Raw genomic sequence first — 24466 nt, 5'->3', positions numbered from 1 at the left:
AGAGAGAGGTGAAAGTAAAGAATGGAAGAGAGCAGAGGAAGGTTAAACAGGACCAGGCAGAGGGAACAAAGTAAAAAATGGTAAAAAAACAGACTCGCATAACGGATGACAGGAGACAAAAAGAAAGAAAACGAGACAGCTAGAACCATTAGTAACCTTTCAGACTTGTTCATTGGGCTTTCAGCAGAAGTGCCAAAAAAAAAAAAAATCTGAACAGAGCAGGAAGCTGAAAATGGCACAGACTATTCATAGAGGCACTTCAAAAGTGTAGACTTGACTGATATTGTGTCCAAAATAGTTCAAAAAACAGCTAACTGTGAGAGTCTGCCGGGAGAGCAGACAGAGAACAGACGGATCATTGTGTTGAAATATTAATGCGTGAGAGAAATCTGAACTCTGAAAGACAAACGAGGAGAAAAATGTACAAGCATCAGACACTATGTAACAAAGGAATCAGCCACAGTATCAAACACACCACAACTACACAGTAAATACACATTCATATATCAAGACACTTTCAGCAGCACTTTACACACTCAAAGTGTCAAACATGCAAAGCACTCCATCCTAACATTTCGTGTTTCTTTGGTTGTCTCTAATTAAGCTACAACAAAGAAATAATCCAGCACTGGAGTAAGAAAATGTAATCCAATAATAAACTGACTTGCACCAAATAATGTCTGCAATAATCCCCGTGTCCCAGTTTCATACTTTCCAAATGGTTTTTGAAGATAGTGTGTGTCCCCGCTTGATACGTGTCTTCCCCCCCCCCCAATGTGCTGATGATAAACATGATTTTCCCATAATGCAATGCACCACTAGTTATGTAATTCTGTGCATGCTGTGCAGTTTCTTTGAGCAGGAAAATAAACCCATCTCATAAATTCAACGAACGGTGGCTTTCAAAAGGATCACATGTAGTGTTGTTACCTGCTAGAGTACATGCGAATACATTTGCAAAAATACATTTCACAATCCCTGAGCCACTCTAAATATAGTTTTTTTTTTTTCTTCTATTACCTGCAAACTGTTTCTCACTTTTTCAGTCAACTTAGCTTTTGCACACAGACTGGAGACAGAGGGAAACAGCAAGACTGGTTCTAAAAATGGATAAATCACCCATCAAGCAACACCTCTAAATATCGCAAATAAACAAACATGTCATTTGTTTCTGAGGGCAAACAAGCAAAACAAGTGGAACCATTGTTTGAAGAATTTTCTTTTTGAAAAGGATTTATTTATCGCTCTAATCATGGGTAGAAGAAACACAACCTCTGCATTAGGGACACTGTTTTCACACAATGTTTCAGGATTATTAAGGGTAAGCTCATATTCTGATGAGACTCTTAATTAATGCTTTATTCAAGGTCCACTGAAGAGGTCAACAAGTTCACCTCAAACAGCTAAGCAGTGAAACAATCACACACTGTTTAATCTGCTACAGGTGGTTTTTCAGGGCACTGGTTTCACTTTATTGCCTCATGTGTATCCAACAAATGCGTGAGGCACAAACACTTTCTGTATGGATGACACTAACGCTTTTCAACGAGCAGTTTTCACGTCGCTCCACCTCACAATGCCCCTTCCTCTCACAGCTCCTCCCTCCCTCAGGTCTCCTCATTTGCCCTTTTTTTTTGCTCGCTCCTTGTCTTATGCTAGCCCCTGATCCCGGGACAGCACTAATTACTGTGGTGTGTCCATGTGGAGCAGGCACAGCGGGACGGCTGTTTCTGTCCGAGAGCAACACTTTTACTTTTTCTGTTCTTTTTTTGGAAGTTTTCTTCATTCCACACGCAGATGATGCTGAGAGTCTGTGTCAAATTAGCGGGATGCTCATTTGAGTGTCTCTAGCCCCCCTGGCACAGACTTAACCCAATTAGTCGTATCGCAGTATCCTTCTCATGAGTGTTTGTGTGCGAGTGTGTGTCATACTCTCACACACAGTTTACTACACACACATAACACTCATGCAGGCACACGCAGGTCCCAAAGCATAAATACCACATGAATCCAGGCTAATAACCAATAACTGTTGATCCTCCTCCTGTTTGTGTCCCTGCATGTGTGTTTATGTGTGTGTGTGTGTTTGTTGCACTGTGACTCCTTTAATCTAATGGGTGAAATTGAATTGCAGTGCCCCCCCCCCATTGGTTGAAGTTACTAAGGCTGATTCATCCATGTGACAAACACACACACACACAATCAGAGAAGCGATATGAGTTAGCGACGTAAAGCGGCCGAATCATCCAAACTCATTAAAAACCAACAGAGTCCACAACACTCTTTGATATCCATTATTATTCAGGTACACACACACACACACACACACACACACACACACACACACACACACACACACACACACACACACACACACACACACACACACACACACACACACACACACACACACACACACACACACACACACACACACACACACACACACACACACACACACACACACACACACACACACCTTTAGATAGCACATGCAAAAAGCAGATTTCCAACAACAGCAGGATATAAACGAGTCGTGTGTGCTCGCAGTGTGTGTTGCTATAATAGTGTCAACAGCTGGATAATAGTCTGCATTTGTCACAGTTGCTATTACTCTGTGCTGAGCCTTAGTATTTGCTTCCATGCTGTGTGAAAGCTCACAAAAAAAAAGTGAGAGCCTGTGTGCACCTGCAGTGTGCATGAGTGTGTGTGTGTGTGTAGATTGGGATGATAGCCTCCTGAGACTGCACATAACAGCTACCTCCCTCAAAAGCTTCCATTATAAACGAGAAAACAGCAGCTCTCAAGTTCAGTAAAAGTCCCACCTGTGCACACCAAATGAGGCTGTGCTCAACAGGCTTAAAACAAGCACCAGCTGTGGCCGAGCCTGGAGAAAAATCATGCACACACACATACACACACACATATTAAGAGTGTGTTTGCAATTTTGAAGGCCAAAAAACTCCTCAGCTCCTGTGCTGTTCTGGCAAAGCTTCAAATCATTACGCTGTCCCCCGCGTTGCACCCAGACTTCAAAAGAAGCAAGAGCAAGCTTGTAGGTCTAAACATATGTATGAATGTGTGTGTGTGTGTGTGTGTGTGTGTGTGTGTGTGTCTGTGTGTGTGTCTTAACTTACGACACAGTGCTTTCTGTAGTCTGCGGATCTTCATCGCTGTTCGGTACGCGGAGAATCTCACGTTGTTTAAGTCGGCTACAAGCAGGGATAGAAACAGACGGTTAAAAATAGACAGACAAAAATATAAATGAGATACAGAGGTGCAACAAAAATCTTGCTAGTTGTTGAGCCAGCAACCTACAGATAAAAAAAGCTCCCCAAAGTTTCACAGCTTATTACTTATCCAGCAGCTCATTAAAGTCATACTGGTCGCCCCACAGAGACACGCACATGTTTATGGATGTAAACAGGCAGTAAAGGAGAAAGTGAAAGATCAGGGTGCAATATTCATCAAGTTAATATAAAAAAGTCAACCAACAAGATAAGAGACAAATGAGTACAAGATTTATTTATTTTTATCCCTCGCTATAAAAACAGGCTGATTTCAGAGCCTCCTTTCAGGAAGTGTAAAATATGCAAGCTAAAATTTTGCAGCAAGAGATCTTAGTTTTATAAGTTTTATAAATCAAATGAAAACCCAAACTTGTGCCAGATCTAGAACAAAGTGTTTAGTTAAATTGTAGATATATTTAGCTGGTGAGCATTTTAAGAAAAAAGACTCAAACACATAATTGAAGCAAGCTTTGGTTCAACCGGTATATATATATTCATGAGGTCAAAACAAAGGAAAATAACACCTTCTCTATGGATGATGTCAGCAGATGTAGCTAAAAAGACAGGGTTGTAGTTTGCCTCGGTTTGTTTTTTGTCGACTTTGAATAAACTGACCCTAATACAAGATCGTCGAGACTTTTCTTTTTTTAACCCACAGTTGGCAGGGACTGAGGACACAGTGTGTTATATAGTGTGTTTCTTACCAAGTGACTGGTAGAGCTCTGTCATCTTTGGATGGTCCCAGCAGGTGGTCTGTGTCTGGTGACTGGAGAACACAACAAGAAATATCAGACTGTGAGACACACAAACAAAAACATCAGGTACATGCAAAGTTAAAAAGCACCACTGACATCAGAACACACACACACACACATAGATACTAAACACTTTAAAGGTTTATCCTGAAAGCTGAACACCACAGAAGCATTCACACAATATATAGAGGTAGACACAAAAAGATGGCGAAACAAATACGCACAAACAAACTTTTATCACTTTCTTTAACACCGTTTGTTGTGAAAGTATCAACGGCTTACTGCAAACAGAAACAAAATGATTGAGAAAGAGCTTTTAAACACCCACACAAACACAAACAAACATCTACCATGGGACACAAGTATAAGGGGACCTCAACTCCCAGTGTGCAGAAAATCTCACACACACACACTCTCAAAGAAACACAAACAAACTTACTCTACTGGAAAAACCAACTCAGAAAAATAAATAATAAAAAGAGGCCCACGCAAAAAAAAAAAAACTGATCAAACATGGACGCCTTCAATGGAGATCAGCAAAGAACCTGACTTTTCTCAAGCTGCGGCTCGAATCAGTGCATCTATTTGATGCTTCTGCTGGCCGTGATATGACTGTGTGTGCGTGTGGGTTTTCTGAGAAGGAACCTCGCTGTCAGACGCGGCGCTCAGATCCACTCGGAATGTTTGCGGAGATTTCTAGAAGACGGGCTCTTTTTTGAAATAAGAGTGCTCCCCCGTGGTTTCTGCGACGGCTCTGACAGGCAGCAGGAAGTGAAGCTGAGAGCTGACAGTGAAAACATGGCGATGGCAGGGAGATGTTCATCACTATGCTGCAACCGTACAGACTGGTGACCCCTTTTGCACCTGCAGAAGAAGCTAAAGCTTATACCTGGACATGTCTGTGCTAAAGACATGCTCCTTGGTTTTGAAAAACTACAAGGACATTGCCTGGATTGAAAAAAGGTTTCAATGAATCAAGTTATCAAAAATACTCGATCTGGAGGAAGGATACTTGCTATCCAGGCTGCAACTTCTCTGTCATTCAACATTTTTGTCATTGAAGAGTGACAGGTTGCATCAAAGCAGATTAAAGAGTTGGCATAATTGTGGGAAACACAGTCCACAAACTACAATAAAAAAATCTGTACTGTATATTTATACACAACATAAGGCAGGCAGCATTTCCATCAACACCAACGTTAGGAAGCTTGTGTGTTTACATCCACAGCTCATGAATGCCATAATGAGAACGTCTGAATTGTCAGGTTCAACTGTCCTCGACGTTTTCCTGTCAACACAGTCCCTTTGTAATGTCTGAGCAATCTTTTTGTTGTCCTGTGTGTGCAAACGGCTGACACATTCACTACAAAGCAGCTCCAGTTAAAATAACACAGCGGGAAACATTCATAGGCAAAAGGAGAGGCATCAGGGAAAATAAAGAGCAGGGGAGAAAAACTCATGTTTTTTTTTAAGGAGATTTGAAAACCTTCTCGAGGGTTATATACAGCTGTGTGTGTCCTGAGTGTGAGGTCGCTCTCACACCTGTAACATGATTTGTGTTCACAGTGGACTAAGATCCACTTGTTGTTGTTGTTGTTTGCAAAAATTCTTGATTGACCGGTCCAAACCAAATGAACCAAACAAGCAAAAAGAAAATATTTCCCTAAAAAAAAAAAGTACTCTCTTACGTCTTTCTGTTCTTCAGCCTCTTTGATTTACATTAATAGTCTTAAAGTTACCTATAGGAATTTCCAGTTAGTGTTTATTTCGGCGACCCGTGTGGATATCATTCATCTCTGTGCCGATGTGTTCCACAAATAATCTTCTTTAGTTTACATGTTCTTCTTATGTGCAAGTCATGAGTGTGCAGAAGAATGTTTTTTTAAGAAAGAGACGGAATGAATTTTAGAAGCCTTTTTTGTGAATATGTGACAGCCCCCTGCCAGACTTCTCGAGGAGTGTGTCTGACAGGTGATAAGTGCCTGCATTCACCGCCTGACATCTTCTGTCTTTCACCTCCTATCCTCTGCCTCTTTTGTGCCCTTAAAAAAAGTAAGCTCTTTCATTCCAGAGTAACTTCCTGCTTTAAAACCTCAGTCAAGGTAGCTTTGAATTCTTTAAAAACTTTGTTCAAGTACATTTTTCCCGTGTTAGAAAGACACCCATCAAAGCAGCATCAAGCCCACCCATGTATTTAAAGGCTGTCTTTTCTATAAGGGACCAACTCCGCCCAATGTTTCCTGACAAAAAAGCGACAAGAAAGAGGACACTTCTAATCTTTGCCGAGATGCAGTCTTGCTTAATTTCCTCCCACAAAGCCTCAAGGCTTGTGAGCCCCCCCTCCCCCTCCCCCCAGAAGTGCCAGAGCGGCTGAAATGGGAAGGCATGCAAAGTTGCCAGCATGAGACAGCAGGCACAGAACATCGTGTGAAGCCATTTGATTTCCCCCCCAATATGTCGCCTGAACTCCTCACTCCGGGGGGTTGGACAAGGAGCGGTTTTAATCTGGGACCTTTTGTCTGCTCTGAGAAAAGACGAAGCGGGGTTAGAGGAGATGGGAGCGAGGACGAGGAGGGGTTCAAGGAAATGAATGTGTCACAGGCTGACACGGGTGTCCCAAGGATGTCACGGCACTGAAAGCGACCTGTGATTAGTCCTGGATATGGATTTGGAGTTCAGTTTTCAAGCTGCAAATTAAGTGTGTGAGTGTGCACCAGGCAGCATGTGCAACTCTGTGTCTGTGAGTAAGGTGACCAGAGGTAGCAGTGTAAAGAAAACTGTCTGCATTTCAAAATAAAAGCCACACACTTTCTGTTCCTAAAGGGTTAAAGTGAACGCAATAGAGAACAAAAGCTCGGTCCAACCACGCTAGAGGCGTTGACAGAACATATGGTCTGAGCTCACAATGGGACAGTGTGTGTTTGGTTCCAGCTCATTTGCATGTTTGGTAATGTGTGAAAGCATTTCTTTGCCAGCTATGAGGATGCAAATCTCCCTTTGTGTATCTTAAAGCAGGTGTGTGTCTTGTTTTGTGTAATTGCTCTTCTGCAGGTGTTTTGTTCGTGCGTGTGGGCGGATGAAGGTGAGTTGGGTGGGCACATCTGTGATCACAGGCTGATGTTGACTCTCAAAGTTATAAGCCTGTCCTCCCAAACGTTTGCTGTCTGTGGCTTTTATCTAAAATCCTCCCCTCTAGTGCCAGACTGCTGGCCCAGCACAGGTGTCCCTCTCCCTTCGACTTATTCTAAATCCGTTTTTCTCCGTCTGAATTCTTTTTTTTTTTTTCCCCTCTCTGCCTGGAAAAACTTTTATTTTGAACTCCGCACAAATTAAGACAGAGTTGTTTAAATCACAAAAGACTGAATCTAAGCTTCATCAATTTGAAGTGGCTGCTTTAATCTTGTATAAAACAATATTTGGAGGGCTTTATTGTACAAAATTGGGGCTGCAGCTATTTTTTAAGGTTGTTTTGTGGAAAGTGGTACAAGAGGGACAAATTACAATTCACTATTTTTTGAGACAGTGACATTTCGAATCCCAGCACAAGGCGATTAAAGGTGGCAGCCCTACAAAATACACCCGTTTTACCATCCTAAATCAAAAAGTTAGGCAGTAACAGTGTCCCTATAGAAATGAGGGAGAGAAACAAAGAGAGTAGGAATAGAAAAAGAGAGCTTTAACTGCTACCCAAAGTTTTGTTGTTTTTAACCATAAGAAAAGTTCACTCAGGTTTTGTTAGTCAGCAGTTTGCTCACTCAGGTAACATGCTTTCTGGATAATGAGGTCCCCTCAAACTTTTGGAGCTGACATTCTCCAGAACTGCAAATAAGCTGTCTCGATTTCCACCAACACATATCCAGAAAAAAGTCGAAATACAGAAACCTGATTTGGCAGAAACTGGAATGTGAGGTTAGACATCAAATTAAAGTTGAGATAGTCACTGTTCGAACAGTGTGGGAGCTGTCCTGGGATTCAGCCAGGTATTATCTATTCCAAAAAAGGTGCTAATGTTGGGCTGAATGAGAAATGTGCAGGTGAAACCGTTTGCATTTTAATACACACACAGGGGCAAATGGACAGAAAGGTAGCTCCTAATTAGGAGAGAAATAAATGCTGAAACGTGCTCAGAATAAACATGGAACAAAAGCTACCTGACCATCTCTTATAATGTATGTATATGAGAGGTCATTAGAGGTCAGAGCTTTATGTGAAGAGGTTAAATAGACTTCAAAGTTAGAATCCCTGAGGAAAGAGGTTTTAGATAATGGGCTATTAAACAGTCAACTTTCTTTGTATAAATTGCTGAATCAAAAACATAAGCTGATCACCATCTGGATCATTCTGCTCAAACTGGGGTCTGCCCTCGGAAGAACACAGCAGCTGGACATCCTCATACTTATCCTTGGTTGGTCTGATTGCCTTTAACTCTTATTGCCCATAAATGCTTCAACAGGCATTTTCAAGCAGAGCTGGTGCAGTTATTCGACTTGACAGAAAGATAATTGGCAAACGTTTTCATAATCAACGGATCTATTTTCACCAATGTCATGGGGGAAATGATTAATACTTCTCCTGCTTCACTAGTGTGGAGGTTAATCACATTTTCAAGTCCTACGATGAATGGAACTGGAGATCTCTGTTGGGCTATTCTAGAAATGTCCTCAGGATATAAAAACCTAGAGGGCTGATATCAGTCACATCCCTTGTGTACAGCATAACAGCCCTTTTACCTCCTTCTAAATAAGCAGGGAATATGGATGAATTACATTAAGAGGGACGCATTAAAGGACCAGTATGCAACATTCTAAATATTGATATAGCAAAAATCAAATATACCCTACATGTTTATAAAAATGTCTCAAAAGACAATGAGGTAAAATTCCCTCTGGATTTGTTGTTCCCAGCTCTGTGTTCACATGGACGCAAAGGTGCTTCCTTCAGCTTGTTTACTTCTGGCTGAGAGGCTCGAACATGTTTCACACATGTTTCTTTATGCAGACCTCTCCCTCGCCCGACGTTAGCCCTGAAACCACATGGGGGAAAAGAGCAAGCCCCGCCCACTCAGGGACGCTGTTTCTAGGGGCATAAGAACGCCGTGTTGTGGCAAGAGTACAACTGAAGGAGAACCAACAGACTTCCAAACTGAAGAAAACAATATCTATGGCCTAAAAAGACGAGAATATAACAACCTACGCCCAACCCTATATATCTACAGTGGAATCGACAAACCTCTGGATCAAGAAAATGAATGAAGAGGTGCAAAGGGAAGGACTATAAGAGAGAAATATAAGCTAGCTTCAGAAAACTCGGTTGTTCAGTTGTCTTACTTTTCACTGAGCTCTGCTTTCTTTTAAACCGTAGTGAGTAGTTTGCTCTTTACAGGCCTCTAAGTTTTAGTCAAATGAAACCGTTTAAGACAGGGAAAGTACTCTTCGATTTAAGTGCTCACAACTCACACAGCCGGTTTAGAGGTTACACACATAACGCACTGAGAACTGTTAATAAAGGAGACGGGATAAATAAAAATGTCTTGAAAGAACAAAATATCCTGACTGCTCCGCCTCGAATGGCTGCCAGGGTGCAGTAATCACTGACGCAAACAAACAACACACACACACACATGCAAACAATTTCAACAAACCCAAAGATGGCTATCGAAGCAATTTCTCGCCACTTACTTGATGTAATATGGAACCTTATTCGGAGAAACTGCACGTTGCCAGGGGAGCTGCACAGAAGCTGCAGACAAACAGAGAGAGACACAAAGATAAAAAGAAAAAAAAGGAGATATGGAGTCAAGCAGCCAAAATCAGAACACCATCTTAATAAGCATTGCACAAAGTTACCATGCAGCACAGTAATCCGTTTAATGTTTGCCGCTTGTCTTCAAATCTTCCTCACATCCAACACTTCTTCATCTATCTATGTAAGGAAGGCTCTTACTGTGCATTACATCGAGGCAAAGAAAATAAATGGTTGTTGTTGGGATGGCAGAAAGAGGGAGGAGAGAGACAGGAGCGCGTGACAGGTAAAAATAGGAAAGGTGTTTGTTGTGGGGTTTTTTGTGGGTGCAAAAAAAGTGAAATATCTACAGAGAGACCCAGGGAATCTTAGAAATAACAAACCAACAGTGTTAAAAACCTTCCAAACGTGAGGCTTTAGAAGCGCTTCAGTGCTATACAGAGCAGACATGTTGCTTGATTTATCACCCGCTTCCCCTCCTCCTTGACACAGCTTTACGCTCAGATGGAGATGAAAAGACAGTAAGACAAAGAGATTAAGTGAGATATGGAGATGTACGAGATGGATAGGGCGAGATAAGGACGCCGTACTTTATTGATCCCTCTGGGAATATTAAGCGACTAGTGTAATGAGAGCGAATATGAGATGGAGTGGATAGTGTCATAGTGCTGGGAAAGATGAAAGGAGAGACAGAAAGTATTTGGCCCTGATTTCAGCAGGGCTTGGTTTTGGAAAATTCATGCGTTTGGGTGACACAGCTTCTTTTTTTCAGATCAGGTGGAGCAGACGGCCCGCTAATGGCCTTCTGATTATAGAAAATGACGATAGATAGAGAGAGCGGCTGTTTTGTCTAATGTTCACACGGGTGCATTGGTCTTTCCTCTCCAGCTTTGTCTCCGTTCCTCTCTCTCTCTGTCTCTCTCTCTCTCTCTCTCCTCTAATGACCACTCTAAAGTGGGAGGAAGAGGAGCGAGGGCTGTAATTAAGCCCTGCATTATTCAAAAGTAATGACTCGTCTGCATGAGTATGTGCAGATATTCACACATTCACTAAGCGCGCATGTAAGTGTGAAGCGTACGGCTGAAGATTAAGAAGATGGGACATGAAAAGATTAAAGAGAAGTGAAAACATGTAACTGGAAACTAACTCTGGTCCCTTGAAATGCTCAGATTTCCGACAGGAGGTTAATCGTCTCTGTACTCACTGGAGAGGAAATGTTGGGAGGAGGGGCCGAAGTCTCTGTGGGCTTCCTGAAGCAGCTTCAGTCTCTCCTCCACTGCCACCTGGACCATGAACAGACAGACAGACAGACAGACAGACAGACAGACAGGCAGACAGACAGAAGAGGGGACAGTCAGCTGTGGGCCTGGAAGTTAAATTCAGTGAAACAGAACTGAACAGTGGCCGGAGGTGGTGTCATGGTTGGAATGAATTCAATTTCAGTGTAATTAAGTTGGAGGTGGATTTGCTGTAAAAAAAAAAAAAAACAAGCTCAAAAACATTTCTTCTTCTCCAGGTACGAATATATTCTCTGAAATATCTCTAAGAAACAGAGATAATATGTGTATACTTCAAGTCATTTATCACAGAAAGTTTCTCACGAAAAATGTAGCTTAAACAAAGACGAGTTCAGTTTGAACTAATTAGTGTGAAACTAGTCACTGAACTTTATATACAGAAAATGATGTATGACTGAACATGGAAAACATTTTACAATCAACTAAACCTCCAACATCTGTTTTATGCTCGCTCAGTAAATGAAATGCCTGGGAAATAAAATGTCCTTCATCATATTTTTGCACACAAAAAAAAAAAAGCATTAGAAATAAAAATGATGTCATTAAATCAGTCCTGAATCATAATCACGATAACAAATAAAACAGCATCATGCAGATGGCTTGTGTTTTCCTCAACTCAAGTTATGTACAGGAAATAGGTCAAGGACACGTTGTTAAGATCTCTGCACTAAAATGTAAATAAAAGAAAGTGGAAAATTCAAGCAGCTATAATCCAAGCTGCGTTCGTCCTTTATGTAATCATGTGATAAAGAAACAACAGAGTAAGATATTACTGGTTAAATAAGAATCCTAAACCGTATCAGAATCCTGTGAATAATGTTGCCTGTGAACATCACACTCTGGATTTGACCAACACCATCTTTAGCATTAATTGTATAAAACTGTTCCTGTTATAATTCATATTTGAATTCTAATGAAAAACTGTATGAAAAACAGCTTCTTTATTTATCATGCTTCATGCCAGTGGATCCTCTCACAGCTTGGGGTAACAGAGCTGTAAGAAGCAAAGCTGTTATTCACCTCTCAGGCTGTGCACCTGTGCCCGACTCAGCCACAGAGACTCTTTTTCTCCATCAGGCCGGCTAACAGGACAGTATTGGCAGTCAGTGATACTGAAACTCTCTTTCCCTCACAAACATCAGGTGTGTTAGAGCAGCCAAGTCACAGCTGTCCACGCAGGGATCCTGGAAACAGGCACGGAAAAGGCCCCATAGCTCAGGGTTCTTTTTGGCCGCTAATGGCTATTGTGGTCACTGTCCCATTGTGAGGAAGATGGGAGCTGTCTGCATGAGAAAAACCAAATCATCTTACTAAGCTGTGGCCTTCCTGCAGACCAAAGGAAAAAAAAAAAAAAAACGAGCCGACAACAAAGAGTCTAAAAAGTGCAGCTCACTGAAACTCTGCCCTCCTCAGACTCAGAGTTTGAGTTATGGTCATTCTGCAGACAGGAAGACTATTAATGTCTGTCAGTACAATACATAGGAAATATCTTGAGGCTACAAATTAGCCCAGCCAACCCATCTCATTACAAGGCAGTGGCACACAGAAAAAGGAATGACTTTGTGTTTTTTCTATAACTCCTTTTTCTTTGCTTTGTTGCAGCCCCCTTAAATCTACAGCAACAATGTATACCAGACATACTGCACAAGTTTCCACAGCGCTGTTCCTCAGTCCTCCATCCACCACTGGGGACAGGTCTGATTGGGAAAAAATACTTTGATTTCAAATTGCTCTGCAAATATCTCTGTCTTGTCTGAGTTGACCTTGCTTTATAAGGAGTAATGTTTGAAAAACTGATTCTATTCACAAGCTAGCTCATTTGAATTTCACACTGCTTTGCTCTTATGCTCATACAACCTTTAAATACAAACATCACATCTCCTCTGATTTCTTCTACAGAGGCTTCCCCCACGACTCTCCCTCTAGGCCCGAGACACGCTTCACTCCGAGAAACACTGAGCGAGTCCTCGGCGGATCACACCGAGACGTTAAGGGTGTACGCAGAGCCAAGAATGTGACTGTTGTTCTGTGAGAAACAGTGTCCATTGATGTGCGGCAACAAAGTGTTGCAGCAAGAGAAACGAGAGCTGCATTCAAATAAAACAGGTACACAGGTAGAGGGACAACTCTCAGTCCCCTGGGTGTTTGGATGACACAAAGTAGAATCAGAAGACAGAGAGATCGAGAGAAACTGAAGGAGACAGCGACAGAAACAGAGAGAAGTGATCAAACACACACAGGGAGGTAGTAGGAGAATGGGGGAACTTGAAGAAAGAGGATGAGGAGGTACTGGAGACGGTATTTACTTGGGCAAAATGCAGTGGGAAGACAAGTCAAACCAAAGAGAAATCAAAGAAGAACATGTGTTCTTTAGCATCTAAATAAGATCCAGGAGGGTCTAAACTACCTGTAGTAGTTTCCATCTCATGTTGAGCTGGTCTAGTTGTCTGGAGGCAGTGGAGGAAAGCTGGATGTCTAAAGGCGTCAGCTCTGCAGAAAGCTCATTGACGTTTTGTACATCCTGACGGAACGGGGCGATCTCCTCTTTGAAAGCCTGGGGGGAAAAGAGTTGTGTATTGTTAAAAGGGTGGAAAGTAAACATTACATGTGAGGATTCAAAAATTCAAGGAAGTCAATCGTCATTCCAGAAAATCTTAGAGCATGACAAGTTACAAAAGGAGGTACTCAGTCAGCTCAGTTAGAATAAAGGAATAACAGACAATACATAAACAAAAGAACTATAGACTCTGAGTGAAAACTTATTTAGAAAAATAACTCTTATCAAAAGATTAAAAAATATAGGTTTCTGAAATACAAAAATATGTGTAACTCAGAATGCAAGTTGAAAAAAAAATCGAAAAATATAAGTCAGAGGCCATCGTGAATAACATTTATGAACATACAAATTTGGTATTCTGCATCTCTGCTATCTCAATCTAAGCGTGATAATAACAAACTTATCTGCAATTGCACCTTAATTGGAGTTCATCTGTCTCACCCACTGAGTTAAACTCATAATCTCTGATTGGAGATAATAAAAAAAGTTTTAAATTGAGTTTACTTGAGCTATGATTTTAATCTGAAGTGTCTACGGTGGCTGTCAATAAAAACTTCACGCCTGCATGCTTCGTCAGTGTTCTGGCTGTCAAAGTGAAATCTAATCACAGAGACTTTTATGAAATTGGAAGCCTACATGACATGGATATGAAGCAATATAATTGGCCAAAGTGCCGATACCACGGGGAGTCAATCAGTGAGATGTGTGGTGTTGTTACAGACAGTCAAAAGAAACGCAACAGTGATGAGTGAGTTAGCTTCACACACGCTAACTGTCACGATTTGACTATTTCTGGTGCTGCCTTTTCTCCTCCGTTGTCAACACCTCCTCTGTTACTGCCTCATTATTTGTATACTCTATTATTAGGAAGCACATTTTGCTTCTTGTTAACTAAACTTGTAGCTTGTTTTTTTTGGCTACTCAGAAAATAAAGTTGTTTTTTTGTCCTAAAAATAAAATAAAAAGGTAGTAAGAAAGTCTCAGTCTCATCATTGAACACACTTATTATGGATGTTCAGTTTTAAGCTAAAGCTTTTACTGAATCAAACCAATGATTGTATTCATAAAGTTACACTTTCAAACTTTCAACAATCTTGTTTTTCCCTGATCAATGTGTGGCTGACTTCAGAGTCTCTCTGACCCACCATGGTCCTTTCGATGTGGTCCTGCAGTGAATCGATGAGCAGATCCCCCACAGGCTGCCAGGTAGCTTTGAGCTCCTCCGCCCGGGTCAGCCGCAGGTCCAGCTGATCCATGGAGCTCTGCAGCTCCTGGAGTCGCTCCAGCGCTCCCTCCACCTGACTCTGCCAGCCGCCCATGTGTCCCTTCAGGCGCTCCCATCGCTCCCTCACCTCGCCCGTCTGCTTGCGGATGGCCCGGGCCAACCCTCGAGCCTTCTCCTCCGGGGTGAGGTCTGGAGGAAGGGTTGGAAAAGTCGCATTAAGGAAGAAGTTAGTTAGCTTGTTGACAAAGACACTTTTCATTTCCTTTGTCTGTCTTTAATACTAATTTAGTTACGATCCAAAAACAGGGAGTTTAGAGTGATATTTTCTACAACCTCTACTTTTATCAAGATGGTTTAATGAAACTTGAAGCTTAAAATTCATTTCTTCTTCACATTTATCTCCAGTCAATTTCCATAAGATACATCAGTCCTCATCTGTGGATCACGGCTGTGTTTCCACTATAATCGGCCCACATTTTTGACATTGTAAACACTGTTTCCAATCGTTTAGGTTGGAATATTGAATACACCTTTCTGGGGCATTTTTCATCCTCTTCCTGCAAATTACATCCCATTGTTTGCACATCCTTTGTTCGATTTCAGCCTCGGCAGCAAAACGCAAGATGATGAGGGAAAAGAGAAGGGCAAATGGTAATAAGAAAAAAAAAAAAAGAAAAAGGTCTAGACTACAGAGAGGAAGGGAGAAGTGGCAGTCAAGGCATTGAGAAAGGAACCCTTAAGCGAGAAAAAAAAAAAAAAAGAAGGGTGAGAGACAGAGCGAGGGTCTAGGGAATGAAGAAGGCAGCAGAGGTGAGAGGATGGGATAATTGTGACGGATCAGGGAGGGAAGAAAAGGTTGGGAAGGAGAGAAAACTGCTCCCAGAATACCCATTTCACCTACAGAGAAAGATGAGCTGCTTTCATGAGTTCTAAGGAGTTCTAAGGTCTCCTCACAAGGGTTGTGACAGGATTACAGTCTTCACATGTCTCACCTCAACAATATTATCTCATGTTTCCCTCAAAAACATGCATACAACCAGACATCTGTGAGACGTAGTGCAGGCAGTGATTAGACAATTTAAAAAATGATGCATGCTACAAACAGAAAAACAAGTCTGCTTAGATGCAGTTTAAAAAAAGAATCAGAATGTAAGACAGTGGTTAAGACTTTACTGCAGTGTCACTCTGAAAAATCCCTTCTCCTCTGATTAAACAGCAAGCGCAGCCTCCGATCTGGATTTTTAATCTATTTATACAATGAGGCGACGCTTTGATATCCGTATCAAAGATCACAGACAACAAGCCTATCAGTAAGGGGGCTCTGAAGTCCTGCCACGCCCCTACACAGCCTCTCGGGTCGGTTTAATTATTTACACAGTAGGGTTTTAGTTTGAAGGGAAATGTGCTGACTTAACCAAGACTTCCCTGCTGCATCCAAAACAGTCTGAGAGAGAATGCTGAATGAGTAACTGCATATTTAATTCATGGATTATCTGATAAAATGTGCGTAGTACTACCACTGGCTCACTTTATTAAGGTAATGGTGTTTGGAGGGAACTTGACCTCACAAATGGGGCAAATAGGTTGTTGGTGCAACACGCCTTCTGTGAATGTCTGAGAGCTTACTGGTTCCATACTGAGTGAGAAATTGTGCTGATCTGGTGCTGCAAGCAGGTCAAAAAGGAGACTAGGAATGCATTCGGGTGACCTCGGGGTGCAAGACCCTGAACATTTAATCGAAAACTTCCTCCGGCTTTTAGTATAGTCGTGGGCATTTACTGCATGTCATCACAATTCTTTCTCTTCCCACATTTCCTGTAAACTTTCTACTGTGACATATTTAATAAAGAAAGAAAATACCCCACAAAAATAGACTTTTTCAACCTTTTTCCCTTTGCATGAACACTACTTTCTGGTACTCACACAATATTTTAGACGCATAATGGGTGGACACTATGACACCTGTAAAAATGTATGAATAGCAAGTGAAAGTCTTAGTATGCTGCTGTACAATTACATTAGCGTACTTATGAGTGAGTAAGAGGTGCTATTTTAGTACAACTTGTCTCTTAGTCATCCTGGTCATGGTAAATCAAAGCTTGAGCCAAAGGCAACAGGAAATAATAAAGTTGCTGTATTAAGAAACTGAAAATGAACATGTGCTCTTGTGGACTGAAGGTAGTCATTTAATGAGAGTGCCGGCAACATGTCTAATATAAAATGGGTTTTCCATTTTTCCATCAGGTGGGAGCACAATTTAATGAGCTGCTCTCTAATGCTCATGATAATGTCCATCTAGTTCCTTCCCACACACTGGAGTGAATGTGTGAAAGGTTTTTTTTTTGGTTTTTTTTAATGGATATTGTAAAATGTACCTGTCTTTGCCTGCAGGTTCTTGCGCGGCTCTCCGGGACCTTCGATGGGCTGGTCGGCAAGAAACGTCCGGGCTTGATCCAAAGTGCTGACCACCAAGTGCTCCCGTTCCTTCAATTCTGAGCGTATAGCCTGAAGAAAAAAAAAAAGAGGCAGAGCAGCAATCAAGAAACAAGTTAATATGTGAGGATTAGGGAAAAAATGAATCCAGACTGAAAGAAATCATCAATGAGGAATTTTACAGAACAACATATTAAGCAGAAAAATGCTTTGGGTGATTTGAAAATGGTATCATCTTTCAGCTAGCAGGGGGTGTTTCTAATGCATAGTTTCTACTATTCCCTGCATTGTCATATGTAGCAGAGCATCATATCTAAGCAGACAGTGGTGCAGACCAGAATCTAAGTGACATAGTGAAATAATATGAACTATTCCTAAAGAAGCCTTTTTCAGGAGTATCTTTTCTTGAGAAAGTCGGTGTTAAATCTAAACAGCTAACTATATCAGCTGCTGTAATGCCATCTGTACATTTCTCTCTCTCTATAGCCAATAACGGTCAGGTTCGAACATAAAGACAGTCCGGTTTGTGCAATTTCTGGATTAGTAATAAGTCATCTCAATGAGAAAGAATAAGCATTTGCAAGAGTTCCACTTCCGCACAAGGTTTGAAAAAAAGAAGAAGATATAATTAATGCATTTCCTCTGCAGGTATGTGTATGCGCGACTCTTATCTCCTGATATCTTCCGTGCAAATGAACTCGAAATGAACCCCGATGTATCTTGAACGAGGCTTTGCACCCAGATCACTGCTCCCCTCCCACAGAAAAAAAATACCTGCTGATTAACCAGTTCTGCTGTAATTAGCTCTGACATTCATTAAATTACAACCAAAAGAAAAAACAGGCGCTTATGATTAACCCATACGTGCACATGTTGGGGAAAAAAGACGACGACCAGATGTTCACGTTCAGCTTATGGATGGAATAAACAACAAGCTCTCCTCGGCTAATTAGGCGAAAGCTGCATAACAAAACGCTCTCTCTTCTTCCCAGCCTCCTGCTTGTTAAGAGGGAGAAGACGAGGAAAGAGCGGCCGCGTTAGGAGTGTCAGCGGGATTGAGAGCGCTGAGAGGAGAGCAGAGGTTGAAGGCAGGGGTGTGAGGGCACTTTCTCGAGGTTGGGGTGAAATAATCCAAGCGGTCCACGAGTAAGACGAGCTGCTGGGTATTACAACCCCGCAGGAATCATCATTAAAGAGTCCGCTAGCAATATCTTCGCTCATCTTCTTGCATAGCAGCTCAAACTGCAGCTCACGAACGACCATGCGAACAATATATTGCTATCCAGACACACTTACAATCCTCAATATAGAAAAAGAGATTTAATAAAAAAAAAGTCCCTTTGATGGAGGTTTTTCTTAACTTATATCAACAAGTCAGCCTTATGTCAGCTCAACTCAGACGATAAAACCAGAGAGAAAGAGTGAGCATGGCATGTAGCAGTATAATTATTCTTTTTTTTTTTTTTAAGGGTGACCCCCGGGAGACTTATTTGCCTATCAGAGTGTGTTATTGCTTTGATTAGATGGGATGTTTTGATAAAGTTTCATGTCAATCAGACTTATCATCGGATGAGTTCAGTAGAATATTAGATATGTTTTTCATGGGCACAACATTGACTGAGCAGCAGATGACAACATGCTGGATTCAGCAGCATGGTATGTACAGCAGAACCGTCTGAAGAGATAAGAAGAGAAGGGAAAGAGAAGCAAGGGAGGGAAGATGCAACGCTCTAGTTTTACAGTAAACATGCTCATTGCTGCGGAAAAGTTTCAGTAAAGGTGACGTTAAAAAAAAAAGCGAAGTTAAGCCCAATGCAATGACAAGTTAATGGAAAAAGAAGTACTCTCATGCTGGTTCATTCCAGTTGACGACAAATTGGAACACCCCCGCTACTGAAAGGTTTGCTCCATTCCAGCATCTTTCTCTCATGGAGGAAACATCACAGACCGGTAGCTACGAGGGGGGAAGCTTGAGAGATTGAAACTAAATGAGAGGTGATCGAGGAAGAGGAAAAGAGGTGTGAATGTGGAGCAGCGATAAGAAAAGGTGGCTGAGGAGTGAAGCTGTGAAACCAACGTCCTCCCCTTTAGTCCACCTTCCTTTCGTATTTTCTCTTACAGATTTGGAAGAGGCTTCAGACGGGATCAAACTGGATGGAAATAGTTTGTTTATTTAGATTTGCATTTTGCTAAAAGTCAAGCAAGTGCGATACTGCTGCTTCATCTGCCATTTCCTCATCTTCCTTTAAACGTCATGTCCTGCCTCATGAATTCCCATCTCCCATTGGATAGGGAATGTCACTCACTGTGAGGTGCATATGTAAACAGACAATCAGGCAGGCTTTCTAGCAGAGGCGCTGCTTGTCAACAGGCAGGGAAAGGCAACTGTGTAGGGCCCCAGGCCAGTATGGGAGCCACAAGGGATGACAAACTTTGAACCACAGCAGTGGCTTAAAATGGGCAAATCTTGCAATGAGGAGGAAACCTCCCTTAGAGAGCCCCATATGACAGCAATCACTCTCATTGTTCTGTGTTGCATGCATTTTCCCTTGTGAAAACCAGGCTGTAAACATGTTTATTCATGATGTACAAACAGGCTTTTTTGGCTGTGTTGTGTATGTGACTTCCGGGGTTCAGCCTTAAGCAGACCCTCGATAAACTGCAGGATTTTGCACTTCCACATTGGCTTGGTATTTATAACATAAAGGTGATGAATGCTGTAAATGTTTGCTTAGGGCCCCAAAAGACTCTAGAACCACCACTGCTTTCTAGAAATGTTCACTGTGTTAAAAAGGATGATTTGAAGCGTTGAGCATTTTCGGTTTTGAGTCAATTTAGGTAAACATCTCTTGTAAAGTGAATGCTCAATCTCTAATCCGTTTCAAACCTCGAGGTGATTAAAAAAAAACAAAAAAACCCAAACAAACAAACAAAAAAAAAACGCAAAACAAGTGTGACCCATGTGCTGATGACGTCCATGCTATACAACTTAAGGTGAAAGGAATCTTTTAGTAGAATTTGTCACTTGACTCGCTGCTGATTCCAAGGTCAGGGTTGTGAATATTGGCCTATTATTTAGATGGTGTAACTAGTTTAATGTAACTGTACTACTTATTGTCACATAGTGACATAGTGATTGTCAGTAGTGTTGCAGTAGTGTTTTTCAGTGTTGACTAGCTTCAAAGTGTCACATACGAAATCCAACACAACAAGTCAGTGCCAAGTATTTCCCTCAGTTACAAAAAGCCTCTTTGTGTGTCTTCCAGTTCCCTGCAGTTCAGACAGAAGACAACACCAAAGACCTTTCCCTACACTATAATGTTTTTTTTGTGTGTGTGTGTGTGAAACTTCACGTTATCAGAGTGTCACACCGGGACACGCCTTTTGAGGGAGCATGAGAGGGAAATATCAAACACATGTTCTACTTTCAGGTTAAGAAAAAAAATAAATGTTTTTTTCTAGTAAATCCCGGCTGGTCTATGAGTGATAAGACATGGCGGTGTATGTCAAAGATAAAAAAAAGGGGAAGGTCTTCTTTTTGCGCTTCTTTTTAATATTTTATACCACTTCAACATCAGAATAAGTACTGGAAAGAGAGGACTCATGCAGATCCCTCTTGATGCTATTAGTGACTTTGTCCTTGGCTGTGTTCGTGTCCAGGTCTGTGTATGTGTGGCCATAAGCGTAGTAAACTCATATCCCTGTGCGCCCTGTGCTGCCTTGGAGATAAGATACCATCACAAACACAGCTTTTTCCAAGCTCTGCCAAACATCCCCTCTTCCCGCTCTGCGAAAAAACTGATAGCTCTGCCTCCCCCACGGTATTACTGCACCCTCATCTTCTTCTGGGGGAAAAAAATAAGCCTCCTGAAAAGAAACCATCACATTATTCTCAACATCACAAAAAACACCTGACAGACATCGGACGAGCCCACACAAGAGGAGCTCGCTCACACCCAACTGTCAAGAAACCTGTTTATTCTTGTTATATATTTTCTAGTAATGAGTATTTCAAGGTATTTGATGTTTTTGCAAAAGTTTGCGCTTCTGTTATGTGAGCCTAATTCTATTTTTGATGCTGTAACTCAGCTCATTAAAAGGAGCCTCTGAAGGCCTTACACTTCAGAGTGTAATTACTCCCATCAACCTGCGAGCTCCTGACAGGTGATTGTTGTTCCAAATCAAACTATCTGACATGCTTTGCTAATTTACAGCGACCAGCCTTTATGAATAAATAAAAAAAACAACACACCTCCAGGTGTCAGAAATGAACGTGTGGCTGCTATGAAACTAGTTATGTAATTGTGAAGCAAAGTGAAAACATATTGTACCGGCAAATTTATCAGTGTCAGTTACCGACAGAACTGAGTGGTTTTAATGTTTGCATTTCATGTTTATTCCATAATGTTGTGTTCATGATGCTGTAACAATATCATGGATTTTAGATTGCTAATAAGACATTAGCCTCTAGAAAATACTATTTTTTAAATGTCTTTAATTCTAAATGCACATTCTAAACATGAAATCATCTGATTACTGACCTCTTTGAATAGTAAACAAAGGTTTTCAATCATATCTTTTTAATGTGTTGGATTACATGTTGTGCATATCTCAATTTTTTTGTATCATGGCGACGCTTTTACTGAAGTTTTCACCCATGTTTGGCAGACTTGTTGGAATACAGCAGCTCATTTTCTCATCCTGCAACCTCATAAGTATTTCAGCAAACATAAAGTCATGTTTGTGTCCTTCATGATTCATTTTTTTTTTTTTTTTGGTCTAAATGAACACATAGGGAGAACATCTGATTCCCTAGCTGCTAAATGTTGCGCCGTGTCTTCTGCCTGAAGCTAAGTGTGAGCATGTAGCGTAGCGTCGGTTGTGACAGTTATTTTCCAAAAACATCTGCAGCCTGGGAGTGAAGATGACCCAGATGAGAGCTGAGAGAGGGAGCCCAAATAGTTACGCGGCCGGGAATTTGAAAGGTGAGTGCTTTTTTTTTTTCCTGTGGTTCAACATTATGAGTAGAATTCTATATAAAATGTAATTATTTGATCTACTATTGAAGGCAGTGTTATTAAAGAATTAGGATTTATGGTATGCAAATTAAGTCCCTTGGCTTAAGAGATAATTTACTCTCACCAACAACTTAAAAGCCAGTCACAGATTTACTCTTGTTTGGTCACTCTTCTTATTCTCTGCTTTGTAAACCTCCTCTGTCGTCTCTTTGCCTCTGCCATGATGCTGTAACTGAGAATACAGAGCTACTTTTTCATGGAGAGCCTATTTGCCCAAATCAAGTAAATTATTACAAGGACTGGAAGCAGAGTGGGAAAGAAAGACTCAAACATTCAATCTATAAAAAAAAAAATCAGTGTACATGCTCAATGACATGAAACAGGAAGATGTTCGTTTAAGGTAAAAAGGTTTCATTATGTGGCTGTAATACAAAATAAAACGGTTATTGTGTCTCTAATGTTGCACTGTTTTATACTGCTGATGTTATCACCGCTTTAATGGACAATAACGCAGTAACATTTTGTAAGGTATATACACCTGACGCAACTAAAACAGAACTAAAAAAAAGCCTTTTTACCCAGCAGGGCTCCAGGAGTTCAAGACACACATCCCAAAAACTTCAAAGCTGCCAACAAATGCAAACGAAGCAGACAGAAACAATTACAAGATATCAAAGCGAGGCAATTGTGAGTTTAAAAAAAGAAAAAAAAAAAACACACAACCTTCCCCCTGCCTGAGAGATAAGGTAACGTCCAGCAGCAGTTTAATCCATTTCGCTCTTCTTTACGACCCGTCCGTTCAGAAGCAAATGGAGCTAATCAATCATGCGGGCACAATGATGAATAAGGTTTTCTGTAGCGGATTATCAAACCCTCCTCACTTTGGAGAAGGTAATTGAGCATATTTAGGCTCTCTAACTTCTGAGTTAACTAAGATTAGAGTTAAATAGAATCACTCTTTGCCTTTTTATTCTTTATATGTTTTAACTCTTTAAAAAATACATCACTGGACCTTTCTGAAATTATGGACATAAAGCAAACTATAGCTCAAAGACAAGTGTTGTTAAAAATGCCCACTAGCCTCCAGTCCATTGTTGCTCGCCCTTGATCTTAATGCTGTTAATTTAATAGAGCAGATTGATGAGTTTAATCAACTGGATGCTGACAAAGGCCCTTTATTGGATTATTGAATGTGCGATTAATAAATGCTATTATGGCCATTTATGTGTGGGGGGGGGGGGGACACAGATGCAGATCAATACACAGAGGAAGGAGCAAGAAAACAATGAAGGAAAGAGTGTGAACCATCTTACTTCCAAGTATAAACCTCCTTCCACCTCTTTTCTCTTCATCCAATTCTGCCTCTGCTTTCCACTAACTGTCCATCACTTTGTTCTCCGTCCAGACCTGCTCTCTCTCTCTCTCTCTCTCTCTCTCTTTTGTTCTTTGGTAACAGTGATATCAGTTGCTCTCTGTTGAGCTTAGTAGCTTAGCCTTCTCCCTTCTATCTCCCCGAAGAAAAGACAGGTTTTAGCACTTAGCCCTCCTAAGCCCTCCCTACCTCATAGACACCAATTTCCATACATCTCCACACATTCCCCCCCCCCCTCATTCTGAAAGAGCAGCTGGCATGTGTATGTAAGCAGGAGCACAGGAGACTCGACACATATTTGCGTGTCGGTGTAAGAAAGTAATAAAGCGTGACGCGTTCAAAGCCGTGACTTTTTGTGCCCCACTCAGCCCCCTCATACTCCTCAGGGTCGGCAAGACCTCCAGACCTATCTACTGAGAACACGGAGGAGAAAGAATTAAAGGGAGATATTACAAGGTAGTCAGAATGAAAAGTGAGTTCCTGTTCCTGTTCCTGCGTTCTCACAACTGAAGACTTGGAGATGATCGAGGCAAAGGAAGGAGGACACACTGAGACATATATATCTTCTCTAGAGAGAGAGAAGTGCCTGGCTAAGGGAGAGCTACGCAAAGACAGCAACCACACAGAAGAAAACAAGATATAGAGCAGAGAGACGGTAATGAGAAAAGGAAGGTGAAAGTGGAGATGCAGGATGATTGTATTCTCCTGCGGTTATTGTGTGCTCTCAGCCTCCATTCCTTATCTAATGGGGCTCGTCTGATTGGCCAGTTTGAGGC

The 24466-nt window shown here is 41.4% G+C and overlaps 1 protein-coding gene across 8 annotated transcripts in view; it reads right to left on the bottom strand.

Annotated features, from left to right (window-relative positions):
• utrn (utrophin) overlaps positions 1 to 24466 on the bottom strand; it is a 180616-nt gene that overhangs the window by 41538 nt on the left and 114612 nt on the right. For all 8 annotated transcript variants that reach the window (XM_020632857.3, XM_065963756.1, XM_065963760.1 and 5 more), the window contains 7 exons: positions 17243 to 17372; positions 14788 to 15056; positions 13493 to 13639; positions 10992 to 11070; positions 9724 to 9784; positions 3995 to 4056; positions 3138 to 3212 (listed from right to left, as the gene is read on the bottom strand). In XM_020632857.3, coding sequence (XP_020488513.2) covers positions 3138 to 3212; positions 3995 to 4056; positions 9724 to 9784; positions 10992 to 11070; positions 13493 to 13639; positions 14788 to 15056; positions 17243 to 17372 — 823 coding nt within the window. The remainder of the gene's footprint in view (positions 1 to 3137; positions 3213 to 3994; positions 4057 to 9723; positions 9785 to 10991; positions 11071 to 13492; positions 13640 to 14787; positions 15057 to 17242; positions 17373 to 24466) is intronic.

The sequence above is a fragment of the Labrus bergylta genome, chromosome 15 (assembly GCF_963930695.1).
Source record: "Labrus bergylta chromosome 15, fLabBer1.1, whole genome shotgun sequence".
NCBI classification, from domain to species: Eukaryota; Metazoa; Chordata; class Actinopteri; order Labriformes; family Labridae; genus Labrus; species Labrus bergylta.
The sequence above is the reverse complement of the archived record's forward strand: the minus strand, read 5'-3'. Positions and strand labels throughout refer to the sequence as shown.